The 27,866-nt window shown below is 43.0% G+C and overlaps 1 protein-coding gene across 7 annotated transcripts in view; it reads right to left on the reverse strand.

Moving 5' to 3' along the window:
• The window catches only part of HECW1 (HECT, C2 and WW domain containing E3 ubiquitin protein ligase 1), a 314,683-nt gene that overhangs the window by 91,856 nt on the left and 194,961 nt on the right, over positions 1 to 27,866 (reverse strand). For 5 of the 7 annotated variants that reach the window (XM_068152575.1, XM_068152572.1, XM_068152574.1 and 2 more), the window contains 3 exons: positions 27,710 to 27,788; positions 16,203 to 16,372; positions 1,791 to 1,933 (listed from right to left, as the gene is read on the reverse strand). In XM_068152575.1, coding sequence (XP_068008676.1) covers positions 1,791 to 1,933; positions 16,203 to 16,372; positions 27,710 to 27,788 — 392 coding nt within the window. The remainder of the gene's footprint in view (positions 1 to 1,790; positions 1,934 to 16,202; positions 16,373 to 27,709; positions 27,789 to 27,866) is intronic. The other 2 variants (XM_068152576.1, XM_068152573.1) reach the window with 1 other exon arrangement.

Here is a 27,866-nt window from a genome sequence, read left to right on the forward strand (position 1 = left end):
GCTGAGTCAGTGAACCAGACAGGCTTCTGGGATACACGAGCACGTATGTATAGAGAGAAAGAGAAGGGTGGGAATGGAGCTTCTGCAGTATGGGGATGAAAATATTGACATGGGAAGCAAACAACTCCCACTTCAGTTATTACAGCAAGGCTTCACTGCCCTGCTGATCTGACAGTTGTCTATGCTTCTGTAGAACCTCACGATTCTGTTTTGCCTTCCCTTCACCTTCTGTGTAAAACTCATCTTCCCTGTCCTGTCTTCCAAAATCCTGTACAGGCCAGTCCCCACTCACCACTTTCTCTTTTCAAACTGGCTGAATGACTGCTCTTCATCTCTTTCCACCCCTCTTACCTCTATGAAGCTGAAATATCAGGAGAACACCTTCCTGACAAGGTTGATCAATGACTCCATCCTGTCCTTGGGCAGGTCCCTCCCTTTGCCACACTTCATCCACCCCTCAGAACAGAATGAAACTACAGAAGAGATTAACTTCCCAGCTGCCCAAAATGAGGTTGAATCAATGTTTGCAAAGCATTTTTTTTTAATGTTAAGGGTTCACTGAGGAGTAATATTGATACATCTTTTGAAGAGACACAGTTCACTTCAAGTTGAGCCCAATATATTTGCTAGGATACTTTCATGCGCATCAGATAGAGGAGATGATCTCAAGATCTGCGTATGATCTTCCTGAACTCTTAGATTTCAAAGTCACTATGGTATTGCAACCAAGCCAGATCTAGGTGCAGGCTGGAGGCACTGCTCTTGGCAAAGTATATTCTTAGATAGACAGTATTTACAATAAGAAACTAAAATAGGAAGATATAATCAGAAGATGATGAGAAATCTTCTCATACAGAGGGAAGCCAATGGTAGCAGTTATAGGGCTCCACCTTCCCCAAGCTGCTCTTTTCCATCTGGTTTCCAAAAAGCTACTCTATCTTCCATACTTGAGAAACAGGGAGGTCGCTTAGTCCCTTCTGGTAGATTCAGCTGTCAATATCACAGCCAGTTTCTGAACCAGCTGTTCAAAACCACTTCCACCAAGCTCAGTTTCCTGCTGTTCTGCTGAATGGAGATTCAATTTGCAGAAATGCCTTCTTGGAAATGGCATTGCATATCCACTCCTCAGGTCATGACTCTCTCTCTCCCTGCTCCTCAAGGTCTGAACCTTACAAGTTTAGAGCCAAATTTTTGGCCTTGCCTGAATCCTATCCATCTTCCTCAAATTGGTCTGCATTACTTGGGCAGCATTCACCTTCCCAGGACTTTCATGCAAAGGGGAGGCAGGGCAGGGCTTGTGAGCTCAAGTGAACTAGTTATTCCTTGACAGCAGGGTAGGGTCAGAAAGATTTAGATACAACACACCATATGCATTTTTAAAGTAATATTTCCACTGTCCAGGAGGAGGGAGGAGGAACATATCTGGCATGATTTTAGCATATAGGTGACTCCCTGAAACATGAAAACAACCTGTGGACAACACTAAAAGAATATTCAAATTGAAAATATTGCACTCTCTAGGTTCACAGCCATGATACATGAAACAGCCTTCTTCCCTGTGCACCAGCTCTCATGTTTCAAAAGGCAAGGTATAGGGTTATAGAAGGAATTCTTTCTCTGGCCCATAGCGTAAAAAATTTTAGTCAAGATCAACATCATTCATCACGCAATTGTATGTTTAATAACTCCCCCTCAACATCATTATATCACTATAATGATGTATCCCCAGGGGCTTTGGACCAGCAGGAGGCTCATTAAGGAAGGGGAAGCAGGATGAGCTGGACACTTACCCTATGGCATGTCTTTCCAAGAGGCGCTGAACCGGCATCGAGAGCTTTCCCAGGAAACGCTTGATGATCGGTCGGCTCTTGGCAAACTTGTCTTTAACTTCTATTTCCAGGACATCCGTGGGCAGGGAGACAAAGCTGAACTGCTGCAATAAAGGAAAAGCAAAGAACATGAAGCTAGTGGCTGGATCACAACAATATGCAGTTGGTGATGGTTTATTGGACTGTGTTAAATCGCTGACTTAACAGAAACAGTCCTTGGACTCCAAGGTACATGCCTGCAAAATAAGAGCTTGGCTGCAAAGCAGGCAGGTGAAAGCACCCTACAGGGACAGTGCAATGCTGCAGAATTGGGCTTGGAGGTGCACAAATTTTACCTACTCATGTCATGGTAGCACCCAAACATTCTAAACAAGGTTTTCCCTTGGTACAGACAGTATATTTACAATAATTTAATCATAGAACCATTAAGGTTAGAAAAGACCTCTAACGTAATCAAGTCCAACTGTCAACCCAACACCACCATGCCCACTAAACCATGTCCTGAACTGCCATGTCTACACATTTTTTGAACACTTCCAGGGAGAGTTACTCCTCCCCCCCCCCCCCCCCCCCCAGGCAGCCCATTCCAATGCCTGACCACTCTTTTCAGTAAGGACATTTTTCCTAACTTCCAACCTAAACCTCCCCTGGTGCAACTTGAGGCCATTTCCTCTCATCCTATCGCTATATGGGGAAGAGACCAACACCCACCTTGCCACAATCTCCCTTCAGGGAGTTACAGAGCCTCCCCTCAGCCTCCTCTTCTCCAGACTAAACAACCCCAGTTTCCTGAGTCACTCTTCACAAGACCTGCTCTTCAGACCCTTCACTAGCTTTGTTGCCATTTTCTGGACACACTCCAGGTTCAGGAGGGGATTGGATGTGGCACTTGGTGCCATGGTCTAGTAGTCATGAGGTGTTGGGTGACAGGTTGGACTTGATGATCTTTGAGGTCTTCTCCAACCGTGTTGATTCTATGATTCTATGATTCTGTGGATACCTTTTTCCTAATGTCCAACCTAAAACTCTCTTGGCACAAGCTGAGGCTTGTCCTATTGCTTATTACTTGGCAGAAGGGAGCAATCCTAACCTCACTACAACTTCTTTTCACGTAGTTAAAGAAGCCAGGAGGTCTCTCCTGGGCCACCTTTTCTCCAGGCTAAACAACCCTAGTACTCTCAGCTCTTTATCATAGCACTTGTGCTCTACACCCATCATCAGCTTGTTGCCCTCCTCTGGACCTGCTCCAGCACCTCAATGTCGTTCTTGCAGTGAGACGCTCAAAACTGAACCCAGTATTCAAGGTGCAGCCACAGCAGTGCCAAGCACAGGGAAACAATGAACTCTGCCATGACTATTGATCTAAATGTAACTACACAGATCATGAGGCTTTTCCTTCCTCCCCACCACCCCCCCCCCCCGCCAAATTCTAAAAACTTTAAACAGTTGCTTGTAAGTACAACTGAGCTGACAGCCTAAAGAAATCCTTAGTAAGCATTTCCCTCCAAGTGAAATTAGTCCTCTTTACATTTGACTGGCTATTTAGGGTGCTTTGGCTGGGAGGTTCACCCCAGCAATTGAGAAGTGAGGATCTAGTGAAGTGAAAGATGAACGTCCACAGTTTTCAGATATGTCTTGAACTATCTCCCTACCTCCCCATGCCTGATCCAATACAAAAAAGGAAAAATTCTGAAAATCTTGTTTATCTGGATCAGTCTTCCAATATGGTTCACAGCACAGTCTCACAAAAGTCTAAACCAGAATGTAAGCCACAGCAGAGGCTACTGGAACACACAATACCGATGAAGACAGAAACTGCACCATCTACAACTGTTGTTACCAAGAGCTTTGAAACATGTGACCACTGCCTCAACCGATCTGGTTTTAAGAACATCTTTTTTTATTGTTAAGACTGTGTGCATGCAAACCTAAGGTAGGGGCAAGGAGGGTGATGTGTTAGGTTGAAGACCATGTGTACAGCCTCCAAGCGTGGGAGTGTTAGGACGTGGAGATGCCCGGATGTCCCCACAGGGACAGAAAAGCTCTGTTTAGGATTAATAGTTGTGGTAGTTTTAGGCTATGCCTTTAAATTTTTTTCACAGATCTTGAACAGAAAGTAGTAAAAAATGCAAATAAATTACTACTGGGTGTAAAAAGGAAAATAAAGATCGTTCTAAATAGTACCACTGGAAGAGAATAAGTGACTTAAACTAGTTTTTACCAAAACAATCTCTCTCTTCTTGTTTCCTCAGGCTGGGAGATACTAACCTTGTGCTTCTGCTGGCTTCTGCTTGACCTTGGCTGCATTGTTTTGGCTAAGTCTAATGTCTCTCTGCTCCTTTCGCTTGTCCCTTTTGTACTGGGGGGTAAGGGGGAAGTAGGACAGGAAGAAGCTGGTGCAGCTTCCCTGGTCTTTGGCCAGGGAGGTCCTTGTGCTGTTTATTAATATTTCTTTGTAGACTGTAGTTTTGCTTGTAAATACAGCTTCCATTTGCTTCCAACTGAGCTGGTATGGCAAATTTAATGTTAAGGGTGGAATTTTCAACCCACCACAACAATAAAAAGTAAAAATATTAAATAACTTGGCCTGGTTTGCTCCTAGTCTTGTTAAATTCAGGACAGACTTGGAGCTGGTTACACAGGTCACTGAATCACTTCTCCAAGCAGATCTGCTACTACCAGAATATCATCACTCACAAAAAGCAGATCTCTGCTGTGCTGTCCAACTGTAAGACTACTGTTCACCTAACTGAAAGGTCAGTACTGAACTGGAAGACAACTTCAGGAGTGAGTACTGAGATGGATGAAAGAAGCTTCTATCTTTCCTGCTGCCCAAACCAATCTTCACAACAGAATCGTGCTCTGGGTTATAGAGGCCTAGAGTTAAGCCCTAAATTGCTTGCTCTGTTGGATCAGGATCTAATTTCAGAAATGCCTAGTTCAAACAGCTTCAAGTGAAACCAATATGAGCAGGATAGTCTGTTAATCAGGCACTGCAAAAATCCAAACAATCAGAGAAAAATAATTCAAACAACAGCTAAAGTATTATTTTCTTCTCATTTTCTTCTACATCTTTCTAGCAATTTACTACAGAAGATAAACCCAGCCAAGGGGAGATCATTACTTCTCTATGTGTACTGAAAGTTACTTTATAAAAACATGTTATATTACCATTACTACTAAAAACCTGGGTACCTGCCACTTCATGACACATACAAGGAAAGCAGAAGAAGATAATTAACTTTCAGCTGAATGAGGCTATTATAAGGTCCACCACTATGGCATCTCATGAATCCCCCATTATCATGCTGTTGAAACCTATATTGTACAGAAATCTCTGTGAGGTAAAGCATGCAAACACAGAGGTAAACACCCAACTGTTCATAAGTGGAAAGTAAAATGGAGGTTAGTGAGCTGCACCTTCCTATGTTGCTAATTTAGTCTTGTAGTAAAATCCTGAATCAAATCAGCATCTGCAGGGACATTTGTTTCCATAGTAGCAGAGATTGAGAGTTCCCTCCTTGCACATGAAAAACATGGACATCTTTCGGAGTAGTGATCAGCATCTGAGCAGAGAGTATGCATGGGTGCAAGCCGTGTTGGAATCAACCAGAGGAAATGTCCTTTTCAGACATACAAATGCTGAGATCATCCCTACAATTGCAAAATCAAATCTTGTTCTGATTTCATCACCTGCCAACAATGGTGCTTTTGGGGATACATGAGAGTGCTCAGGGACCAGCCCTTGCTTCATGACCACAGTTCTCCAACGCTACTTCCAGGAGAATGTTCTGATGCATAAAACCAGCACCAGCTACAGTTTCAAGGCCAAAGTCCTACCCAAGGAAAAGACTTTGTGTGAAGACAGATTATGTATTAATTTAGATAACAGTAGAAAACAGGACACCTGGGAAGAAATAGGCACAAAAATGGTTAGGTGATGTCAAGAACTTGATTTTATTCTTGATCCCTAGCCAAAATTCAAGAAAAATGCATTATATAAAATGTGTGTGTGTGTGTGTGTGTGTGTGTGTGTGTGTAAAACCTATTCTGAGTCATCACTGGACCCAAAATTCAGAGTTGATCTATAGCAGCTGGTAAATGAATGGATAACAAACAAGAAGTTAACTCACTATGCTCTGATAAGCCCAAGTCACTAATTACCTACAATGACGCATCAGTCATAGTGCATTGCCCTGCATATCACATGAACTACTGCCTCACACAAAATGACTTAGAACTTGGGATGATACATGACAGCACACTCCACAGAGGAGATGGCAGATTGCCTCAACAAAACTGCCAAGAACTTAGGAGTAGGAACAACCTGTTTCTCATAGGGTACCTGGCCCTAGAAATGGTCACAGACCTCATCTTGTCCATACAGTGTACCAGACATCCCCTTGTCTGATCCTTAACAGCTGGGGATGAGAGGGGGGCTCCTTTTTATAGGTTACATGTAGATCATAGAATCATAGAATCAATAAGGTTGGAAAAGACCTCAAAGATCATCAAGTCCAACCTGTCACCCAACACCCCATGACTACTAAACCGTGGCTTCAAGTGCCACGTCCAATCCCTTTTTGAACACCTTCAGGGACAGTGACTCCACATTAAGGCATAGCCTTAAAATGCCCCAAACTGAAGGAAAAGCTTTAGTTGACATTTTCTCAGGCACCAAAGAATCAATGAGCCATAATTAATTATTTCTAAAGAAATAATGAGAAGGGAAGGAGAGGGAAGAGCAGAAGTGACATGGCAGAGAGAACCAAACCAATGCATTAAGTCTTCTTGGCCTAAGCAGGGTTTCATCAGTTATGGCTCCACTCATTAGGATTCTCCTCCTTCTTACAGAGATTTCACACAGCTCCCTTTTTCAGATTCACTCTCAGAGACACAAATCAGAAGCAAAACTACTGAGAATCAGCTGAAACATTCATATTCTCACACCATCTCAGTGACCTAAATGCAAATCCAATTTTACATTGCTGCTGCCGTCTTCAAGCGAGATCTGAACACACTGTAGTAAATACCACTGAAGGAGTTTCAGACAGTGATCTACTTTTCAGTCACTACTTGCATCAGTTTTACAGGCAGAGATGGTTATCATAGAATCATAGAACTGTTGAGGTTGGAAGAGACCTTTGAGATCAAGTCCAACTGCAATCCCGCCACTACTGCTAAACTACTACCACTGAATGCCCAGGGATGTAGTTGAGGCCCTGTCCTTGGGAATGTTCAAAAACAGACTTGACGTGGCTCTGGGCAGCCTGATTTAGTTGGAGGTGTCCCTGCTGACTGTGAGGGGGGTTGGACAACAAGACCTTTGAGGGTCCCTTCTAATGTGATGCAATCTGTGAATCCGTAAACCAGGTACCCCAGCACCACAGCCAAACATCTTTTAAACATCAGCAGAGATGGCGACTTCACCACCTCCCTGGGCAGCCTGTGCCAGTGCTTGGTAACCCTTTCTGTGAAGACATTTTTCTTAGTATCCTACCTGAACCTCCCCTGGCACAACTTGAGGCTGTTTCTTCTTGTCCTGTCACTTGGCACATATGAAAAGAGATCAACCCCCATCTCACTCCAACTGCCTTTGAGGGAGTTGTAGAGGGCCGTGAGGTCTCCCCTCAGCCTCCTTTTCTTCCAGAATAAACAACCCCAATTCTCTTGGCCATTCCTCGCAAGATTTGTGTTCAAGGCCCTTCACCAACTTAGCTGCTCTTCTCTGGACATGCTCCAGCACCTCAACGTTCTTCTTGGAGTGAAGAGTCCCAAACTGAATAAAGTATTTGAGGTGTGGCCTCCCCAGTGCTGAATAGAGGGGAACAATCACATCCCTAGACCTGCTGGCCCTGCTGGCTACACTATTCCTATTACAAGCCAGGATGCTGTTGGCCTTCACAGAATCACAGAATCACCAAGGTTGGAAGAGACCTCAAAGATCATCGAGTCCAACCTGTCACCACAGACCTCATGACTAAACCATGGCACCAAGCACCACGTCCAATCCCCTCTTGAACACCTCCAGGGATGGTGACTCCACCACCCCCCGGGCAGCACATTCCAATGGCAAACGACTCTCTCAGTGAAGAACTTTCTCCTCACCTCCAGCCTAAACTTCACCTGGTGCAGCTTGAGACTGTGTCCTCTCATTCTGGTGCTGGATACCTGAGAGAAGAGACCAATACCCTCCTGGCTACAACCTACCTTCAGGTAGTTGTAGAGGGCAATGAGGTCACCCCTGAGCCTCCTCTTCTCCAGGCTAAACAATCCCAGCTCCCTCAGCCTCTCCTCATAGGGCTGTGCTCAAGGCCTCTCAGCAGCCTCATTGCCCTTCTCTGGACACGTTCAAGAGTCTCAATGTCCTTCTTAAACTGAAGGGCCCAGAACTGGACAGAGTATTCAATGTGTGGCCTAACCAGCGCTGAGTACAGGGGCACAATGACTTCCCTCCTCCTGCTGGCCTCACTATTCTTGATGCATGCCAGAATGCCATTGGCCTTCTTGGCCACCTGAGCACACTGCTGGCTCCTGTTCAGCCATCTGTCAATCAACACCTCCAGGTCCTTCTCTGCTGGGCAGCTTTCCAGGCACTCTGCCCTAGTCCTGGAGTGTTCATGGGGTTGTTGTGAACAGACCTCATGGGTGTTTAATACAGGACTTTTATATGGTAAAGAATAAAGGTGCGTGATAATGCTGACCAGGCAGAACCTATCTGTATCCATTTATAAGATAACACAACCATTTCCACAGCTGGAGAATCCTTTTCATAGAAAGTCAACTAATGAGGATGACGATTGATTCCCATGTTTTGTTCTACAGATATTATTTGCATCCCTGAATGTGGACAGATTACAGATATCAGCTCTCAATAACACTATCAAGGAAATGAACAGACTATGCCCATTAGCACTAATTAGACAAGCTAAGTCAAGACAAGTTCTTTAAAAACAGTCAATATAACAACTGGTGAAAGGCAGATCAATTAATACATTGGTGACAGGAAGAATTAGACTCTTGAGATAGAGTTGAATAAGTAATAGAATTATTGGTGATATCCATCATGCCACAGGGACAATACAAGCAGAAGTAAATCTTAAAAGGTTCTCAAATTGCTTTTGATGGATGAAGACAGATATAGTCTCTCAGATGAATATGAGTGGGATTTTATGTTCAAATACTCCAGTTAAACAATTACACTTTTAATGCACTCACCACCCTCCAATCTGTATTATTCTGCTGCCATTCAAATAATACTTCCTCTACATATCAGCTTCTTGATCTTACTCCAGCTTCCTCAATGGCAATACAAAATACTGCAGTCAGCAGTGTCAAGCCCAGAGTTCCACTGCTGCGAAAGGTTGGGACATGCCTGCACATACCCCAAAAGTCCTGGAACTCAGCAGCAACCACAGTGGGGCAGATCCAATGCTGTACCTTATTTTGGCATGGCACAAGGTTAGGGGGATTCTTCCTACAGTACAAAAGGAGTGCACACCAATGTGTTGCTGCTCTAAGGTCTGATTCAGTCCTTTCTCCTGAACTCCTCCAAATCTAGATAGGGCCTTCAGCAAATTGGCTTCCTAGATTTCTTCCTCAGAATCACTACCTCTCTGTATTGGAAACAAGGAATTAAAAAGTTCTTCCCATGTATTTCCTGTATTCCACAACATTCAGAGTTGCTAGTTAATAGGCTCATCATGAATTCTCTCTGATGGCTTAGATATTTTTGCAAGATGTCTTTTACTTTATTAATGGCAAGTTTCAGCCCTAAGGCATTAGAAATTTAAAAGAACTTCTGGATAAATCAAGTGCAAATACTGCTTAAAGAGTCAGGGCTTTTCTTCATCTCTCACATTTTCTATGGATTTATCAGCACAGCACAGACTGAAAACATCTGAGGACTCTCACGAGCACTAATATGTAAGATTCACAGGACTGCTACTCTTCTAGATGCAGAATATGCTATTGAAATGCATCTCTAGAAGAATAACATATTAAAAATATAATCCAGACCGCTGGAGTTTTCTTGGGCTTTCACGCTTCAATTGTTCAAAAAATTGCAGCTGTAATCACAGCTTTTCTACCTAGTCAAACAATGTTTTACACTTTACCTGTCCATGTGTGTAGAAATGTTATACAAGGAAGCTACCAACCACAAAGCTTTGCTCAGTCCCAGTGACAAATTCATAAGGAATTCAGGATCTGGATTTCACTGCACCTACACTGGAGTGATGCTCTGGTGCAAAGGCCTCCAAGTTTCCGCAGCAGATTCTTTTATATTTGCTAGCAGGGGGCAGGAAAATGCTGACCTAACTTAAACAGTAATTTTAAGGTGACCTAACTTAATCAGTGTGATGTTCCTGTTGCTTTTTAAATTTTGCACTCCAGGTGATATCACAAAATGGTTCTTGTGAGTAGGACTGTCAGCATCTAATGCTCTGAGTATTAGAATAGAACAGAACAGAATAGAACGGAACAGAGTAGAATAGAATAGAATAGAATAGAATAGAATAGACCAGACCAGGTTGGAAAAGCCCTTCAAGATCATCACGTCCAACCTATTACCCAATACCATTTTAGCAACTAAACCATGGTACCAAGTGCTTCATCCAGTCTCCTCTTATATCAGAACAGATTCTAGTGCTCAATGTAAGACCGAAATCACATTGAATATAACCTACTTTAGTTTAAATTCATACTGTTGATTCAAATATACTAAAGCATCTTTAATGGCTTTAACTTGTTCTGCCAAGATTCACCATTGATCAATAATCCCCTGTTTGTAGCACTAAGTTTGCACTACATCAGGTAGCACTCACCATATCATAGAATGGTTTGGGTTGGAAGGGACCTTTAAAGGTCATATTGTCCAACTTCACTGCACAGGCATCTTTAACTAGAGCAGGTAGTTCAGATTCCTACCCAACCTGACCTTGAATGTTTCCAGCAATGGGGGGTCTGCCACCTCTCTGGGCAAGCTAGGCCAGCATTTCACCTTCCTCATTGCATAAAATTTCTTCCTTATATCTAAACTAAATCTTCCTCTTTTAGTTTAAAACCATCACCCTTTGTCCTGTCACAACAGGCCATGGTAAAAAGTCTGTCCCCACCTTTCTTATAGGCCCCTTTAAGTACTGGAAGGCCACAGTAAGGTCTCTCTGGAGCATTCTCTGCTCTAGGCTGAGCAACCCCAACTCAGTTTGTCTCCATAGGAGAGGCACTCCAGCCTTCTGATCATGTTTGTGGCCTCCTCAAGACCTGCTCCAAGAAGTCCACACCTTTCCTGTGCTTAGGGTTCCAGAGCTGGACACAGTACTCCAGGTGTGGTCTTACCAGAGCAGAACAGACCAGCAGAATTGCCTCACTTGATGTGCTGGCCAACATAAAGCACCAAGAGAATCAGAGAGATACCATTAACCCTATATTGCATGACCTGGCTAATCTGACAAAGCATCTTTCAGTCCCAGTGCTGCTGGGTGGTCCATCATGCACCAGTCTAGCATTCGTTATCACAGAATCAGTGCCCAAGCTGAAAATCTGCATCACAAGCAGCTACAAACCAGCACTCAGTCAGCTGCACCTCTGTCATCTTAATATTCTTGCAGGCAGTATCCAAACCTACTGTTTCTATTACTGATGACAGCTGGCTCTGCAGAAGCCCTCTCTCCCCAGACCACCTTCCCCCCTGGCATTCGAGACCCCAACTGTTTCCTTTTTGATTTTGTGTTGGTAATCTGAAGAGACAGGTTACATGGGAATTTACCCAAGTACAGCATTTTTGAAAGGCTGTGGGTTATCTGAGGTGCAGAGTGTACAAGTTCCACGTGTGGAAACACTTGTAATTGTGTTTATCGGCTCTGACACATTAACTACTGTTTGTTAAGTGCTCTTGCAACAGAGCACTGAACACCTCTGCTTCTACACATCAATTAACTCACCACTGCAACACAGCTATTCCTCAGAGTGATAAGGCAGCCACCCAAAACATTCTTTTGTGCCTCAGCTGTAATTTAACTGCATTTGCAAAGGCTGAGGCAAAGAAACAATCAGCAAAGCTGCAGGGAGTTTTTTCTATCCTAGCATGGGGCTCACACTTCCAAGGCAATCTGCTTCTCCAGAGCTAGCATTATCAGAGGTGAAAGCCAATGAGTCATTTAACAGGTGACACTTCCTACTCCTTAAATATGCTGGATGGTTGTGACCATCCATTTATAGTTACCTCACTGCCCATTCCTTGACATTCTGCATCTGCTCACAAAAATGGAAGAAGCAAGTAGCTTGGACTGCCAGGTACAGAAGAAATACCCTCAGCACAAGAAAGACATGGACCTGATGGAGTGGGTCTAGAGAAAGGTCACTAAAATGATCTGTAGCATCTCTCCTATGAAGACAGGCTGAGAGATAGAGTTGTTCAGCCTGGGTAAGAGAAGGCTCTGGTGATACCTTACAGCAGCCTTCCAGTACCTGAAGGGTCCTACAAGAAAGCTGGAGAGGGACTTTTTCCAAGGTCTTGTAGCATTAGGAGGATGGGCAATGGATATAAACTAGAGAAGAGTAAATTTAGATTGGACATTAGGCAGAAGTTCTTCACTATGAGGTTGGTGGAACACTGGCACAGGTTGCTGAGGGACATGGTGGAGAACTCATCCCTGGAGACATTCACGGTCAGGTTTGATGGGGCTCTGAGCAACCCCACCTAGCTGGGGATGTCCCTGCTGAGTGCAGGAGGGTTGGACTAGATGACCTCTGAAAGTCCCTTCCAGTGCATTCTATGATTCTATAAATACATTTAAGGCAAAGTCCAGAGACCTGAAGTATCTTTTCTGCAAAACCACTGAGAGAATTTCCTAACAGGCTGGAGATACATGAACTACTTTTTAAACCACTTTGCTTTGGTGCTTATGATCCCCAGCTTATTAACAGCTTGTCTAAACCTATGACTCCACTGCTTGCTGACAAAATACATCTTCCTAAAGGAGCTTCTTCCAAAGAACGTCACACCAGACACACTGCCTCAACATGAAATAATATGGGAATAGTGTCATTGTTTTTAATATCAGTCTTAGAAGAGGTATAATCAACATTCACCCTTCTCTACTAGATGGAGAGCAGATTTGGGAAGTGGGCACTTCATTCTGAAGTATTCTACCTCAAATCAGCATGATAGGAAGACTCACCTACCATACCTTTGCAACTGTGTGGACTGCTAGTGCAAAAACTGCTTAACCTAGGGGCTTAGAGTAGGCTGTCCAGTGGCATGTGGTTTCCAGCACCATTTAAAAGTACAGATACTGCTGAAGAATGGACCAATTTGAAAGTAGAGCCAGAAGTAAGAAAACAATCAGGATCATTAATTTTGATTTTGCAACAAGTTCCATGTCTGAAGGTACTTGTTACTCTTACTTTCTGCATCTGCCTACTTCTCCCCATTGACCCTGCAGGGGTCTGTAGGCACCATCAGTAGCTACTGTAGATCTCCCTCAAAGTACTTATCATCACACATGGCAATACTCAGCACTTTGGCTTAGCAGAATCTGGGCTCTCCAGTTCAAGAATAACAGGGAGAGATTCCAATGGATGGCCCCAAAGATGATGAGGGGACTGGAGCAAAAAGAGGCTTGAGAGAGCTGGGGCTGTTTAGCCTGGAGAAAAGGAGATTGAGAGGGGATCTCATCAATGCTGATCAATAGTTAAAGGGCAAGTGTCAGGAGGATGGATTCAAACTCTTCTCAGTGGTCTCCAGTGACAAGACAAGAGACAACAGACACAAACTAGAACACAGGAGGTTGCACGTAATCATAAGGAAAAAAGTTTTCACTTTGAGGGTGGCAAACACTGGAACAGGCTGCCCAGAGAGGCTGTAGAGTCTTCATCTCTGGAGGAATTAAAAACCTGCCTGGATGTGTTCCTGGGTGATTTATTCTATGTGATCCTGTTCTAGCAGCAGAATTGTACTAGATGGTCTTCAGAGGTCCCTTCTGTAATTCTGTGACACTCAGTCTGTTGGACTTTACTTTGGTGTTGAGGTCCTAATGGAACTGAGCCAACTCTTCAATTTCTTAATTTGCTCCAGGGCAGTCAAGAGTATAAGGATCCCAGTTTGCAGCTATTTCTATAGCTTTATTTCAGGCTTAGCAGACAAAACAAATTATATGTGTCATTGAACTGAGTAATAAATAAAAAAGATAAAAGGAAAAAAGAAAAAGAGCATCTGGCTTCTATTTACATGTAGTGACAGAGAACCTTAGGAAAGAGTCATCCTCCCAAAATAATTTATTGCCTAAAGTATTTTTTGGGGGAAAACAGCTAGTGAGTGATCCAGTTAATGAAGTGACTGATTCCTCAAAGCTTTTCACTTCCTATATTCACATCCACCAGTAAAAAGAGTGGACAGAAGAATGGCTACCATTATAATTCAGCAACAGTTTGCAGTCTTGCTTCTCCCTTTGTCTCACAAAGGGAGGAAGTTGAAGAAAATCAGACTGAGGGTCTTCTGTGCAAAAGAAACTAACGTCAGCTTTCAGCAACAGAACCGTCTGTGGAGTAGCTGCTGTGCATAAAATGCAACACAAAATCCTGCAGTTAAACATCTCAGTGTCAGCTGAAGGGAGCACAGAAGGAGAGCATGTCGAATGACAGCTTGGCTGGTTTAGACTCCTAAGCCACTAATAGGCCAACACGAGAAGGGGAGATGCTGTGTGCTTGCACGCAATCAAGAAGCCAGGGGGTTGAAAAGAGAAGCTGGAAGACAGCTGTGCTCTTTTGCTTTCTGATGTCCATTAGGCCATTTCATTCTTTCTCCTTTCCTTGCTGCCAAACTCTACTGGAAAAGAAATGTCAGGCCATGAACTCAGCCATTCCCCATGGCCTGAGGAGAAGACACCCTTGACATTTTATCAGAGCCACATTCTTACTCTTAGGTAATTTTATCCTCTAGCAATGCAAAAGCACGTTGAAGTAAGAACAGATTACATTGGCTGGGGGTTGTCTTTCTCAAGAGAAGACTTCTGACCAATACTGAGTATTTCCAAAAAGTCTGTTTTCAGCTTCCATCAGCACAGTTGCCACATGTCTCTTTGGATAAGGACAGTCTCCTCAGCAGTTAACTCTGGCTGCAGTAGTGGGACCACATCCATACCCTGTGTCCCCATTTGAGCGCCAGCTCTTGGCATCCACACTCGCTGCTAGCTCCTACAATTACACATACCGAGTGTGACACACATGCAGCAAGTTCCCACTTCGTGCCTGCCCGCCTCTAGGCCTGTGTCTTATGCACTTTACCGAAAGATCTCTGCCTACTCCCTGATCCTCCATGTCAGTTCCAGCATCTGAGCTTGACTTGGGATCTTTCAACCAGATATATCTGATGACTGGAGCTACAGAGAAGTTATAGCTTGGTGGATGTCTCACAATAGAGACTTCCACTTAAGTAAGTCCTGTTAGAAGGTGTTTTTCTCAGTCTACTTACAAGGTTGTCCCCACCCTGCATATAACCTCCCCCATGTAGGCTCAGCTGTCACATAACCTGATGTGGTACCTAGTTTCTTGACCATCCTCCTCCACATAGGAGTATTCAGCAACATTTCTGCTGCCTCTTTTCCCAACTCACATTTCCATGACTACACAGTTTGACCTAATTAACCCTAGGCTACTTTACAATTTGCATTCTAATTTGAGTAAATCTATTTGGTCTATTTAGTTTTACTCTTTCCTGCACTGGAGATATTGGTCTGACAAGAGAACACCAGTAAATCACACCCATTATGTCAGGCTCCTTTAATTCCAAAGCTATTCCTTATTCTTTGCTGCCTGTTGTCATTTTGTGTGCAATTTAAAAACAGCAGGCAGCAATTGAACTCTCAGATCTCATTAATACCTACTAAGCCTTCCAACAAGCAGCAGCAGACTAGAAAGCATTTCTTCAAGGTGACGGGTAAATGTGCCAAAGTTACCTTTAATTTATATTGCCACCAATGCTTTTCACACAGATTCTTTTTATTTGCATGCTACTCTTGTTCTGCTGCACACAATGTCTCCTCTCTGTACAAGAACACTGTGACAACCAAGCAGCAGCCCTTCATGCTATCCAACTTTATGTTCCAGTTGTGTTTCACACCTGCCTTCAATAATTAACAACTTCATAAACTGCATGCACAACGTACAACCCATTCGGAAAGTTTTAACGTATCATTCATCTTTGTAGCTAATTAAGCCTTTTGCATGAAGAAGTCGTGAAATCCATCAAGCACAGACAGGTGAACAACTGTTTAGCCAAGAATGAAATGTTTAAATTTATTTTTAAAGAAGAGATAGTGCTAGAGTAATTTCCACGTGTTCAGAAAAGTCTCAGCGTGACAAACTGCTTACCTCTCCTTGCCAGATTGGGTTAACAGTGTTACACATGATCTTAGATCTCTTCTCCTGTCCATGATGAGGAAGTGCTGGGAAGATGCTATGTTTTCCAGGCTGGATGGAAATCTTCAGATAAGGATCTGGATTGAAGAACATTCCTTTCTTCAGACCAAACGCCTGGAAATCTGAAAGAAGGTAAATTAACAGGTTATATTTCACATTCCCAGTAGCTCTCTGGGATGTTAGGAAAAGTATATGGAAAACAGGAAAGGGATTCAAATACTATGGCAAGAATATGGAAAAAAAAATCACAGTGTATCTTATGAGATACTGTAAAACCAAAGCACAAAGACCTTGTGATTCAGGAACTACATTATATATAATGAAGCTGCAAATTTTACAACCTGGTTGTGCAGAATGATTTGCTTCTAAATCAATACTTATGCAACTTAAGTGATCTGCTGGTAGTGGCAAGCCTACTCTTGCCATTAATTTGCTTACACATTCATTTCCTCACACAGACAGGCATTCAGGATCCAGTGTGTGTCAGCTCTCCTAAGTACCCATTTTATCTTTCTATGAATCTTAACTTTTAGACCATCTTTTTTTTCCTAGGTGAGAAGTCACTTTGCATTTCTCTCCATGTTAAAATGTTTCCTTCCCTGCCTAGGTTAACTTTACCTGTAGTAACTTAGGAGAACTCTTGTATACAACACACAAATTTTAAGCAGGACTTTCTAGCTGCAGAACTCCAACATATGAGTTGTGCAGACAAAAAAATCTCCAGGCACTTCTTAATTTATTCACAATGTTCTTTCGTTAGACATCAAGTCCATTATGATTTGTCCCTGCAAAGTTAATGAAATGCAAACCAATCTACTGGTATATTATTAGTTTTGGCTTAACAGCTACAAACTAAAGCCTCTGGCCTTCCCTTTTTCCAGATGCATTCTAAGCTTTCTTTGGAAAATATGAGCACTTCTTCCTATTAGTAAGCTCAGTGGCTAATTTATTTTCCACCACTCTGCATGGAGATTCTCCTCCTATGTTTGAAGCTTTATTTAAAGCCCTGCAGAAAAGGACTGAGGGGTACTGGTGGAGGAGAAGCTTGGACATGATGCAGCAACGTGCACTTGCAACCGAGAAGGCAAATTGTATCATGGGCTGCATCAAAAGAAGCATGGCCATCAGATTAAGAGAGGAGATTCTGCCACTCTGCTCTGCCCTGGTGATTCCTCACTTGGAGTATTGTGTCCAGCTATGGGACCTGCAACACAACAGAGACATGAAACTGCTGGAATGGATCCAGAGGAGGGCCACAAAGGCATGAGAAGGCAGGAGCACCTTTCCTATCAAGAAACTCTGGGAGCGTTGAAGCTGTTCAGCTTGGAGAAGAGAAGATGCTGGGGAGACCTTATAGCTAAATTTCAGCATCTGAAGTGGACCTACAGGAAGGCCGGGGAAGGACTATTTAGAAGGGGCAATGGTTTAAAACTGGAGCAAGGTAGATTTAGTTTGAACATTAGGAGGAAGTTCTTCACAATGAGAGAGGTAAAATACTGGAACAGGTTGCCCACGGATGTGGTTGAAGCCCTGTCTCCGGAGACGTTCAAGATCAGACGCAACGTGGCTCTGAGCAGCCTGATCTAGTTGGAAATGCCCCTGCTCACTGCAGGGGGGTTGGACAAGATGACCATTGAAGGTCCCTTAAAATGCAATGCAATCTGTGAATCTGTGAGATTCTCCTCCTCTGTTTAAAGCTTTATTTAAAGCATGAACACTGAACTGCATTCTGCCTACTTTCTCTTGCTGTATTGAAGAGATGCAATACATTAGTCACAACAGTTTACAAAGCTGCTTAGATGTATATACCTAAACATTCAGTATAAACACAGATTTTTTCATTAGGCAGGTTTTAAAACCATTAATTTCAACAGTCTCTTAATTGTCTTCTGATTAAAAACCTAATTATGCTGACAGGTTGCAGGAGACCATGCAAAACTCTCCAGGCAGATATTCTGGATGAATATGAAGATCATACACACTCCACCGCATCAGCCTTTTTCCTCAGAAAACTGCTGCATCAAGAGCAGGGATAAGACTCACCCAGTTGTATTTTGCTTCTATAACATATGGCAGTAACCAACACAATAAAACGTGCAAGCTAAAAACAACTGGGTTTGTTCTGGTTGGTTTTAATCATCTCTCCCAGCACACAATGCATGGTGCAAATAGTCCAAAGCTGTTGGACAGATGGTCCCGAAACAGACTGTGTTTTCAGAATCTCATAATTGTTACAGAATGTCACATGAAACAAAAAAATAGAGGCTATCACTACTAACAGCCTATCTCAAAGTTCTTTTTCTGACAGCATGTACTGTCTGTCCTGGTCCTTTTCTGATTGTACAGTCTCTGTGTAACCAGTGCATCTCTCACCTATCAGCCTGCTGAAATCCTAGCTGGCAAACTCTTTTGCTTTGGAAATGGTGCTGTTAAAAATACATACCAGAAATAGAAACCAAAACTGCGAAAGCACTATGAACAACGAGCCCCAGCAGCTTAATAGTGTCAGGCTGTGAACATACGAGAGGAGAGAAAGACTTCTGGGATCTTATTTTCTTTCTCTCTGATGTTTCCTCAAAAGATTCTGAAACTGAAATATTTATTGCTGTGTATTTTTCTGATTTTTTTTTCCCTTCAAAGAGAGCCTGCACAACCTTTGGGTACCATGGTGCAAAGAAATGGTCTACTGATAGGCAAAAAAGAACTAGCACTCAGTTATGCATATTATATATTACGTGTGATAAAGAACATAATTTTATGATGACCTACCAGCCTCTTTCCAGTTATGGGACTTAATCACAGCCATGAAGGTGAAGGTACTCTTAGCTTTAGATAGTATCATTTTTTGTATGGATGTGAAAAAAATAATTTAGCTATGAATAAACAGGGAATTTTTTTTGTGCAATTTTCTTGCTTAAGTTGCATAATACAACAAATTGTGTAAAAACATCAGTTGCAAACTTCAATTTTTAATGTCTAAAGTACACAGAGGGAGAGAAGAGATAGCTTTCTCAAGGACAAACATCCCAGTTATACTTGCATATCTCACCACAAATCCTCAGTGCTTTGAAAAACAGAGCATCAAAAATGCACAAGCTCTGAATAAAGCTGCACTGGCATCTACAGATATCCAGGAGAAACCCATTTCAATTGAAGTGGAATTTACAGATGCCATAACTCATTGTAACCAAAGGCTTAGGTACTCTCTTGCCACTGCTGTAGAACACTGCAGTAGAAGAGTTTAAGCTATTCTGTTTCCTCGAATGGAATTATTTCTCTCTTCTCTGCATTGCCTACAAAAAGAAAAAAAACAAAACCAGAACACTTTAAAATTTTGGTGAAATGAATGACTTGCAGAAGGCTTAGATGTGCCTTGCTGAACACTGTAGCTTTACAGTGCATCTCTGGAGCGTATGAGGAAATGCTACCAAGATAACTCAGCAACGTGTTGCAAAGGTGTGTTCTCATCCAGTCTCTTAAAAAATGTTATCAATACACCATGTGTCAACTTTCCACTCCCCCATAAATCACAATTTGGAGTAAAAAACGTTATCTACATCTAATAGTTTAATGATGGCAGGACAGCTCTCATGAAAGATGACAGAAGGAAGGAATCCAGGTGGAGACACAGAGACCACACACTCTCACTGCTGCAGACTTTCAGTAGTAGTTAAGTGCATGCACCTTAATTCATCTAGACTCACTTCACTGCAGAAAAATGGCTTTTACTGATTGCTGTCCCCAAGTGAATTATGAATTTGTTCCAACTTTACAGATTCACAGATTGTATCAGGTTGGAAGAGACCCTCAAAGGTCATCTTGTTTGAGCCCTCTGCAGTCAGCAGGGACACCTCCAACTAGGATCAGGCTGCCCCGAGCCACATCGATTCTGATCTTGAATGTCTCCAGGGATGAGGCCTCAACCACAGCTCTGGGCAACCTGTTCCAGTATTTTACCACTCTCATTGTAAAGAACTTCTTCCTTATGTGCAACATAAATCTATCCTGCTTTAAAATCATTCCCCCTTGTCCTGTTGCTACAAGCCCTCCTAAACAGACCATCCCCAGCCATCGAGTAGGTTCCCCTCAAACGTTGAAATGTAGCCCTAATGTCTCCCTGAACCCTTTTCTTCTCCAGGCTGAACAGCCCCAGTTCTCCCAGTCTGTCTTCATAGGAAAGATGCTCCAGCACTCTGATCATCTTTGTGGCCCTCCTCTCGATCTGCTCCAGCAGGTTCATGTCCCTCTTGTGTTGCAGGTCCCATAGCTGGACACAGTACTCAAGGTGAATTCTCACCAAAGCAGAGTGGCAGAATCTTCAGAGCTTCCCTTTCATATATATGCTGATGTCTGGATGCCCAAATGACATCTAAGGAATAAAATGTTCTAGGTAACTTGCATCCATGTAGCCTGTTCCTAAGGTGCGCCATAAACTTCCCTGTCTGCCTTTTAAAGGATCATTCTGCAAAGTCACTTTCCCCACTTGGGGGCACTGATGACTGCATGGTGATGAAGACCATTTCTGGGGCAATCTAGAAACCAGCATGCATTTAGTGGCACAACATGGAACCAGGTGGGGATATCAGTTCCAACAGACACAGCTTGAACACTTCTGTGTTTTACTGTGTTTGATTTTGCCTCGATACAAGTGACTAAGCTGTCAAAAGTCACAGGAGAGGGATGATTTGAGTTTGGGTCTCTGATTTTGTCATGCTCAGCAAGGAGATTCTCTGCTGTGAAGATGGTGTTTCAGTTCGCTGCAGACACAGCAAGGTACTGATCCAGTCCCCTGTTTCCCCAGCATGACAGCAAAGGATGAAGAATCAGAGCAAGAACCAGAGTCTGGAGCAGTCTGTTTTCTAAATTAATTACATTTAGTCTGGTCATCAATCTGTCAGTAGCAAGTTGAGGAAGTCTGCAGCTGTTCTATCCCAGGGATAAGAAGCTTTTGCCAACATCTGTGGAAGAACTTTGCTAGAAATTCCCAAGGCTATTCTGTGCAGTTTATAAGTGTGTCTCAAGAAGACTGAGTCCACCCATTCTCCTGATGCTGCATGCTTCACTTGAGTAGAATGAGTCTACAAATGAGCAGAAGAATCAAAGGCTAATGAATAGCAGAGCTACTAGCTTTGAGAAACCGATACTGATATTCTAATACAGTTAGTAAACTCCTTGCAGCAAAGGACAACCAGTAGTGAATGTCCTAGATGTTTCCAAGCACCATCCAACTGATGTCAATAGATGTCTTGCAGTTAGCTACAGTGACACTTGTGGAAGAGATCAGTAAGGCCCAGAAATTCTGTGGTCAGCTCACTGAATTAACTTTTTTCTTATTTAGCAGAGCAGCCTCCTGTTCTTAGAATCAGGAAATTATACATTTTCTTCATGAGCTACCTGATCCTCTGAGAAGAATCTGACATCCTGAGTTAGGGCAGGCATGCCCAAAACATATCTAAAAGCATAAGTAATGAAGCACTACAAAGTTATCAGGACCAAAAGATCACTGGAAAGACCACATTGTGATTCAGCTTGATGAATACTAAAATGAAATGTATTGTGTCTATGATCTGCTCATTAATGGCAAAGTAAAACTACTGTCACCTTACTGAAATCCTCAGGATTTATATATCAAGGCACAATAAATCATCTTCATCATCCATCACCACAAAAGAGTTGCTAATTAGGATGTCAATGGACATCTCCAAGACATATCTTCAGTTTTTCTATGTAAATTCCCAAGAGCTGTCCCCTCAAGTTCTGACACTGAAAAAAAAAAGGTACTTGCATGGGACTGGTATCTGGCCTGACTGCTAATGAGATACAGTCATTGCCAGGGTGCTAATCTCTCACTGGTTCTTTAGTAGAGTGCACTTTGCAGAGCTTGACCAGGACAAGCAGCATCTATCTTAGAGGGTAGCATTCACATACACTACCTAAAATAAACTGGTGGCTTCAGAGAAGGAACAACAGTCTGCTTGCTCAAGATTCACCAAGAGGCACAAAAGTGCTGCCTCTCACCTACGGGCAAGAGAAATATTTGTAATTCCTGTTATAATGTCAGTCACTAGGTTACCAAAGCACCTGGTTGGAAGATAAAGTGCACTGTGTATCTGCACTCTGATCAATCATTTCATGGCAACTATCATTGTCAAAATGACCTTTACCAGATGCAATCCTTTTTCCCAGTTGTGATTTATATTCTGACTTCCATAAACTAATTGATATTATCTGAATGTTTGGCCTGAAAGCCACTCAAAAATAACTAGCAATGTTTCCCTAGGGACTGTTATGAGGATAAATGCCTGAACATTTGTGAAATATCCAGGTCTTCTAGTCATTTGTTCCAAAAGAACACTTACAAAGAAGTCCGCAAACACATGTGAAATATTAAAACCTGAGAAAAGTTACTTGATGCAGCATATAGCTAGGAGGCATGCCATGAAAACCTCATGATAACACTTTCTAAATATACCAGCCAACAGAATCATTTGATGGACTTTCAGTGAATGTGTCATCCTGCTGCTAAAGCATGAACCTCCAATCATGTTTGGTACATCTTGGGAAGCTTAGCACATTTCTTCTCTTCATGCCTCATGTGAGAGCGCTCTGACACTTTCAGCTGCCTTATCAGAAGTGTGACATTCACTGGTAACAGCAGAAAAGTCATGTTGGAAAGTAAATGCAAAGTGGCTGCATAGCTTTCCTGAAAGATTCTGTTTAATCTAGCTAAATTAGGCTTACAAGTACTTCTCTTGGTATTTGAAATAATGAAAGCTATAATAAAACAGTCACCATATAAACTATTAAGAAACTTAATCATGGGAAATTACCATCTTGGAGATATCAGTGTTGCTAATGAACCTATTAATCTGAACTAACCTTTCACAGGACCAACTTCCAGTCTCCAAAGAAGCATATATGAAGAAAACAAACCTCCTGCTGATGTAATGCAAACTCTCAGCTATCTCTGTTCTCAAGGAGCTACACATCTCTTTTTGCCTTGAAGCATGAGTTGATACATTTTTCGTTTTCTTGTTCAATCCAGAAATCTTTTCTCGGGCAAAACTTCCAGGGAAACCAGTTGAATTTTGTCCAACCAAATACTCAATAAATTGACAGAAGGAATAAAGCACTTTGCCAGCAGCATTTAGAAAGAAAGTCTTTCTGCACAGTTGATTTTAACACAGGGTCTCGCTGGGGTGTCTAGGCAGTGGAGCAAGCATTACAAGCCAGCTGAAATGGTCTGATATTGCTCAGCATTTCTTGGGATTTGGCCTACTTGGAGATTTTTCTCTCCCATTCTAATATTTTTTTTTTCTTTTAAGAAATTGAGATGGTAGTAGGAATAGGTCTTCTTGCATTCTTTAGATGACAAACTGCTTGCAGCATGATGTCTCTGTGTTGGTGCAGTGCCTACCGCAATGGTCTCCAGTCAGGTTAATGCTCTCACACCTTTTTTACCTTCCTTTTTCTTTCCTTCATTTTTTCTTTCCTTCCTTCCTTTTTCTTCCCTCCCTTCCTTTTTCTTCCCTTCCTCTTTCTTCTCCCCCTCCCTCCATCCCTCCCTTTCATCCCTTCTTCTTTTCCTTCTTTCTTTCTTCCCTTCCTTCCTCTCTTTTCTTCCTCCCCTTTTTTCAATGGCAACTAAAATAAACATAATTTAGAAAACCGACTTTTAAGTAATGACCCTGCAGGTGACATTATGCCAAAGCAGAGATACTGAAAAGGAGAAGGCTGTATGAGCTGAGAGGACTCATGACAATAGAGTTTATTGCTGTAATATTAGTGCAAATGGAAAGGAATCTCAGATCATTTCAGGGCCTCTGGAAGGTCTGGGTTGATTTGCATTTTATTAGCTAGCATAACAGGGTTATAGAAACAGCAGTAATTGTACTTTGAGAGACAATTTTTGGTGTTGACTATGTAAGAAGGCAATAAAGAAAATCTTATGATGTGTTAATCTTTTAAATTCTGAAATACTGAAATTGACCTATTTGGATACCAAAGCTTTTTCATAAAATGGCTGTGAGCTCAAAGCTTTTCAAATACCTAACTGTGATGATGCTGTTAACATGGTTTTGATATAAATGCAAATGAATTGGTTGTGAACCTCTAGAATAAGGTCTCCCATACGTATTACAGGCGATGGGCTTTGTATACTTTGAGTCAAGCTGTAAATTAGACAATTTAGTTAATAAAAAGGCCCACTGAGACACCATTATTTAGCAGTCTCACAAATTATTACTCTTGACATCTCTTGGTCTACTAGGCCAAAGAATCCATGAAAATGAAAAAGAAAATGAAAAGTACCAATTCTGGGTAACATTTTGATGTTATTTACAGACATTAAAAAAACACTCCATTTCTTTATTTTTGTTGGGCCGGATGGAGGAACCTGCAAACTCCAGGCCTGTCAGCCTGACCTCAGTGCCATGGAAAATTATGGAGCAGATCATCTTGGGCGAAGTAACAGCGCACCTGAAGGATGGCTAAGGGATCAGGCCCAGCCAACATGGATTTAGGAAGGGCAGGTCCTGCCTCTCCAACCTGATGTCCTTCTATGATCAGGTGACTGCCTGGTGGATGTGGGGCAGGCTGTGGATGTAGTCTACCTGGACTTCAGCAAGGCCTTTGACACCGTCTGGCCTGCATTAGGAATAGGAATAGTGTGGCCAGCAGGAGCAGGGAGGTCATTGTGCCCCTGTACTCTGCTTTGGTTAGGCTGCACCTTGAGTCCTGTGTCCAGTTCTGGGCCCCTCAGTTTAAGAAGGACATTGAGACACTTGAACATGTCCAGAGAAGGGCAACAAGACTTGTGAGAGGCCTTGAGCACAAGCCCTATGAGGAGAGGCTGAAGGAGCTGGGATTGTTTAGCCTGGAGAAGAGGAGGCTCAGGGGTGACCTCATTGCCCTCTACAAATATCTGAGGGGTGGTTGTAGCCAGGAGGGGGTTGGCCTCTTCTCCCAGGCAACCAGCACCATAACAAGGGGACACAGTCTCAAGCTGCGCCAGGGGAGGTTTAGACTCGAGGTGAGGAGGAAGTTCTTCACCGAGCGAGTCATTCGTCATTGGAACAGGTTGCCCAGGGAGGTGGTTGAGTCACCGTCCCTGGAGGCATTCAAGAGGGGATTGGACGTGGCACTTGGTGCCATGGTCTAGTCATGGGGTCTGTGTTGATAGGTTGGACTCGATGATCCTCGAGGTCCTTTCCAACCTAAGTTATACTGTGATACTGTGATACTGTCCCCCACAGCAAACTCCTGGCCAAGCTGTCAGCTCGTGGCTTGGACCACTACACTCTGTGCTGGGTTAGGAACTGGCTGGAGAGCCGAGCCCAGAGAGTGGTGGTGAATGGTGCCACATCCAGCTGGCGGCCAGTCACCAGTGGCGTCCCCCAGGGATCAGTGCTGGGCCCCGTCCTCTTCAACGTCTTCATTGATGATCTGGATGAGGGGATTGAGTCAGTCATCAACACATTTGCAGATGACACCAAGTTGGGAGCAGATGTTGGTCAGTTAGAGGACAGAAAGGCTCTGCAGAGGGACCTTGACAGGCTGGGCAGATGGGCAGAATCCAACATGATGGCATTTAACAAGTCCAAGTGCCGGGTGCTGCACTTTGGCCACAACAACCCCACACAGTGCTACAGGCTGGGGTCAGAGTGGTTGGAGTGCATCCAAACAGAAAGAAACCTGGGGGTGCTGGTTGACAGCTGGCTAAACACAAGCCAGCAGTGTGCCCAGGTGGCCAAGAAGGCCAATGGCATCCTGGCCTGCATTAGGAATAGTGTGGCCAGCAGGAGCAGGGAGGTCATTGTGCCCCTGTACTCAGCACTAGTTAGGCCACACCTTGAGTACTGTGTCTAGTTCTGAGCCCCTCAGTTTAAGAAGGACATTGAGACATTTGAAGGTGTCCAGAGAAGGGCAACAAAGCTGGTGAGAGGCCTCGAGCACAAACCCTATGAGGAGAGGCTGAGGGAGCTGGGATTGTTTAGCCTGGAGAAGAGGAGGCTCAGGGGAGACCTTATTGCTGTCTACAACTACCAGAAGGGAGGTGGGGCTTGGTCTCTTCTCCCAGGCGATCAGTACACGAACAAGAGGACATAGTCTCAAACTGTGCCAGGGGAAGTTTAGGCTTGAGGTGAGGAGAAAGTTCTTCAAAGTTCTGAGAAAGTTCTGAGAGTTGTTAGCCACTGGAATGTGCTGCCCAGGGAGGTGGTGGAGTCACCATCCCTGGAGATGTTCAAGAGGGGACTGGAGGTGGCACTTGGTGCCATGGTTTAGTAGGCATGAAGTGCTGGGTGACAAGTTGGACTTGATGATCATTGAGGTCTTTTCCAACCTTATTGATTCTATGATTCTAAACCTGTGGTTTTATCAAAATAATGTGTCTGAGGGGGTTCCCAGTGTCCAACCCAGCAAAACCAAGCAATGAGTTAAGTGCCCCATCTAATGCCAGTCCAACCTGCCACATAGCAAACATCACCTCTCAAGAACCACAATGGCCACCTAATTTGGAAAAGCATTGACTTGCACTCTTACTATTATAGAGCTATGGAAGTCACAGCTGACTTCAAGACAGCTCAGAAGGAAGCCTGAAATAAATCACACAGCCAAATCAATCATGTCATGAAATGCTTATCTGAGTGCAGGACTTCAGAGAGCAAGGCCTGTGCTTGTAAAAAGTTTGAATTAGAGTAACTTTTCTTCTCTGTGCTACTTCCTCAAAGAATTTCCAACTTGAATTCAGCATCCTTTTTGTCTTCCAGGAGAGGAAAATAAATGGAAACCAAGGAGCAAGCACCAAACTCCAAAATGAGAACCTTACTCACAAACACTCCCTCTTGACAAAAGGATTTTTTTTCTGTAGGAGTGATTTACAGACTGTTTTTAGCAAAGTCAGATCAAATGGTTCATAGCTGCTCCATGGAACCATATTTAGCCTTTACAGCCTGCAGTGACATGCCAAGTAATGAGGCTCAATGGTCTTCAGAAAATGTAGAAGAGTGAGAGCAGACTTCTGGCTCAAGAAGTCTGAGAGTTACTGCTGAGCAATACAGACAAGCTTATGCGCCACCGTGCATGGATCTCCCTCAAGTCCAGACCAAGACTTTGCAATGCATGTCCATGAAACAGAGGGCTACTACAAATCATGTTTTGCTCTGTAAGTAAAGTACATGCCTTTATCTTGCTTCCTATGACCTACATATATAGCACCTAACAAGGCCCCGAAACTCGAACAAAACTCTTCAGCACATAACTCTCATTGAAGGAAGAGACTGGCAGTAATCATAGACACTAATTCTCTACTTCAGTGTCATTTCTAGAGTAATGAGCAAGAATTTGTGCATAAATATGTATAAATGTATATATACATACATACAGAGCTACAAAAAGGCTTTAATAACTTCAATTTCCCACTGCCTGGGCTCAAAACCTTCACATCCACAGTGACTTACCTGACAATGAAAAACTTATCAGTCTCCGACTTCCTTGTCCCTGGATTGAATCTTCATTGGTGATGCTTTTAAAAATCTGCTGGAAGAAAAATAATTGTGAGAGAAAGTAGTGTCCAGTAATTCTTGAACAGACAAAATGTTTAGTAACTGCCTTTTT

This window comes from Melanerpes formicivorus, unplaced genomic scaffold (genome assembly GCF_026170545.1).
Source record: "Melanerpes formicivorus ecotype bairdi unplaced genomic scaffold, bMelFor1.0.p_v2 SCAF_24, whole genome shotgun sequence".
NCBI classification, from domain to species: Eukaryota; Metazoa; Chordata; class Aves; order Piciformes; family Picidae; genus Melanerpes; species Melanerpes formicivorus.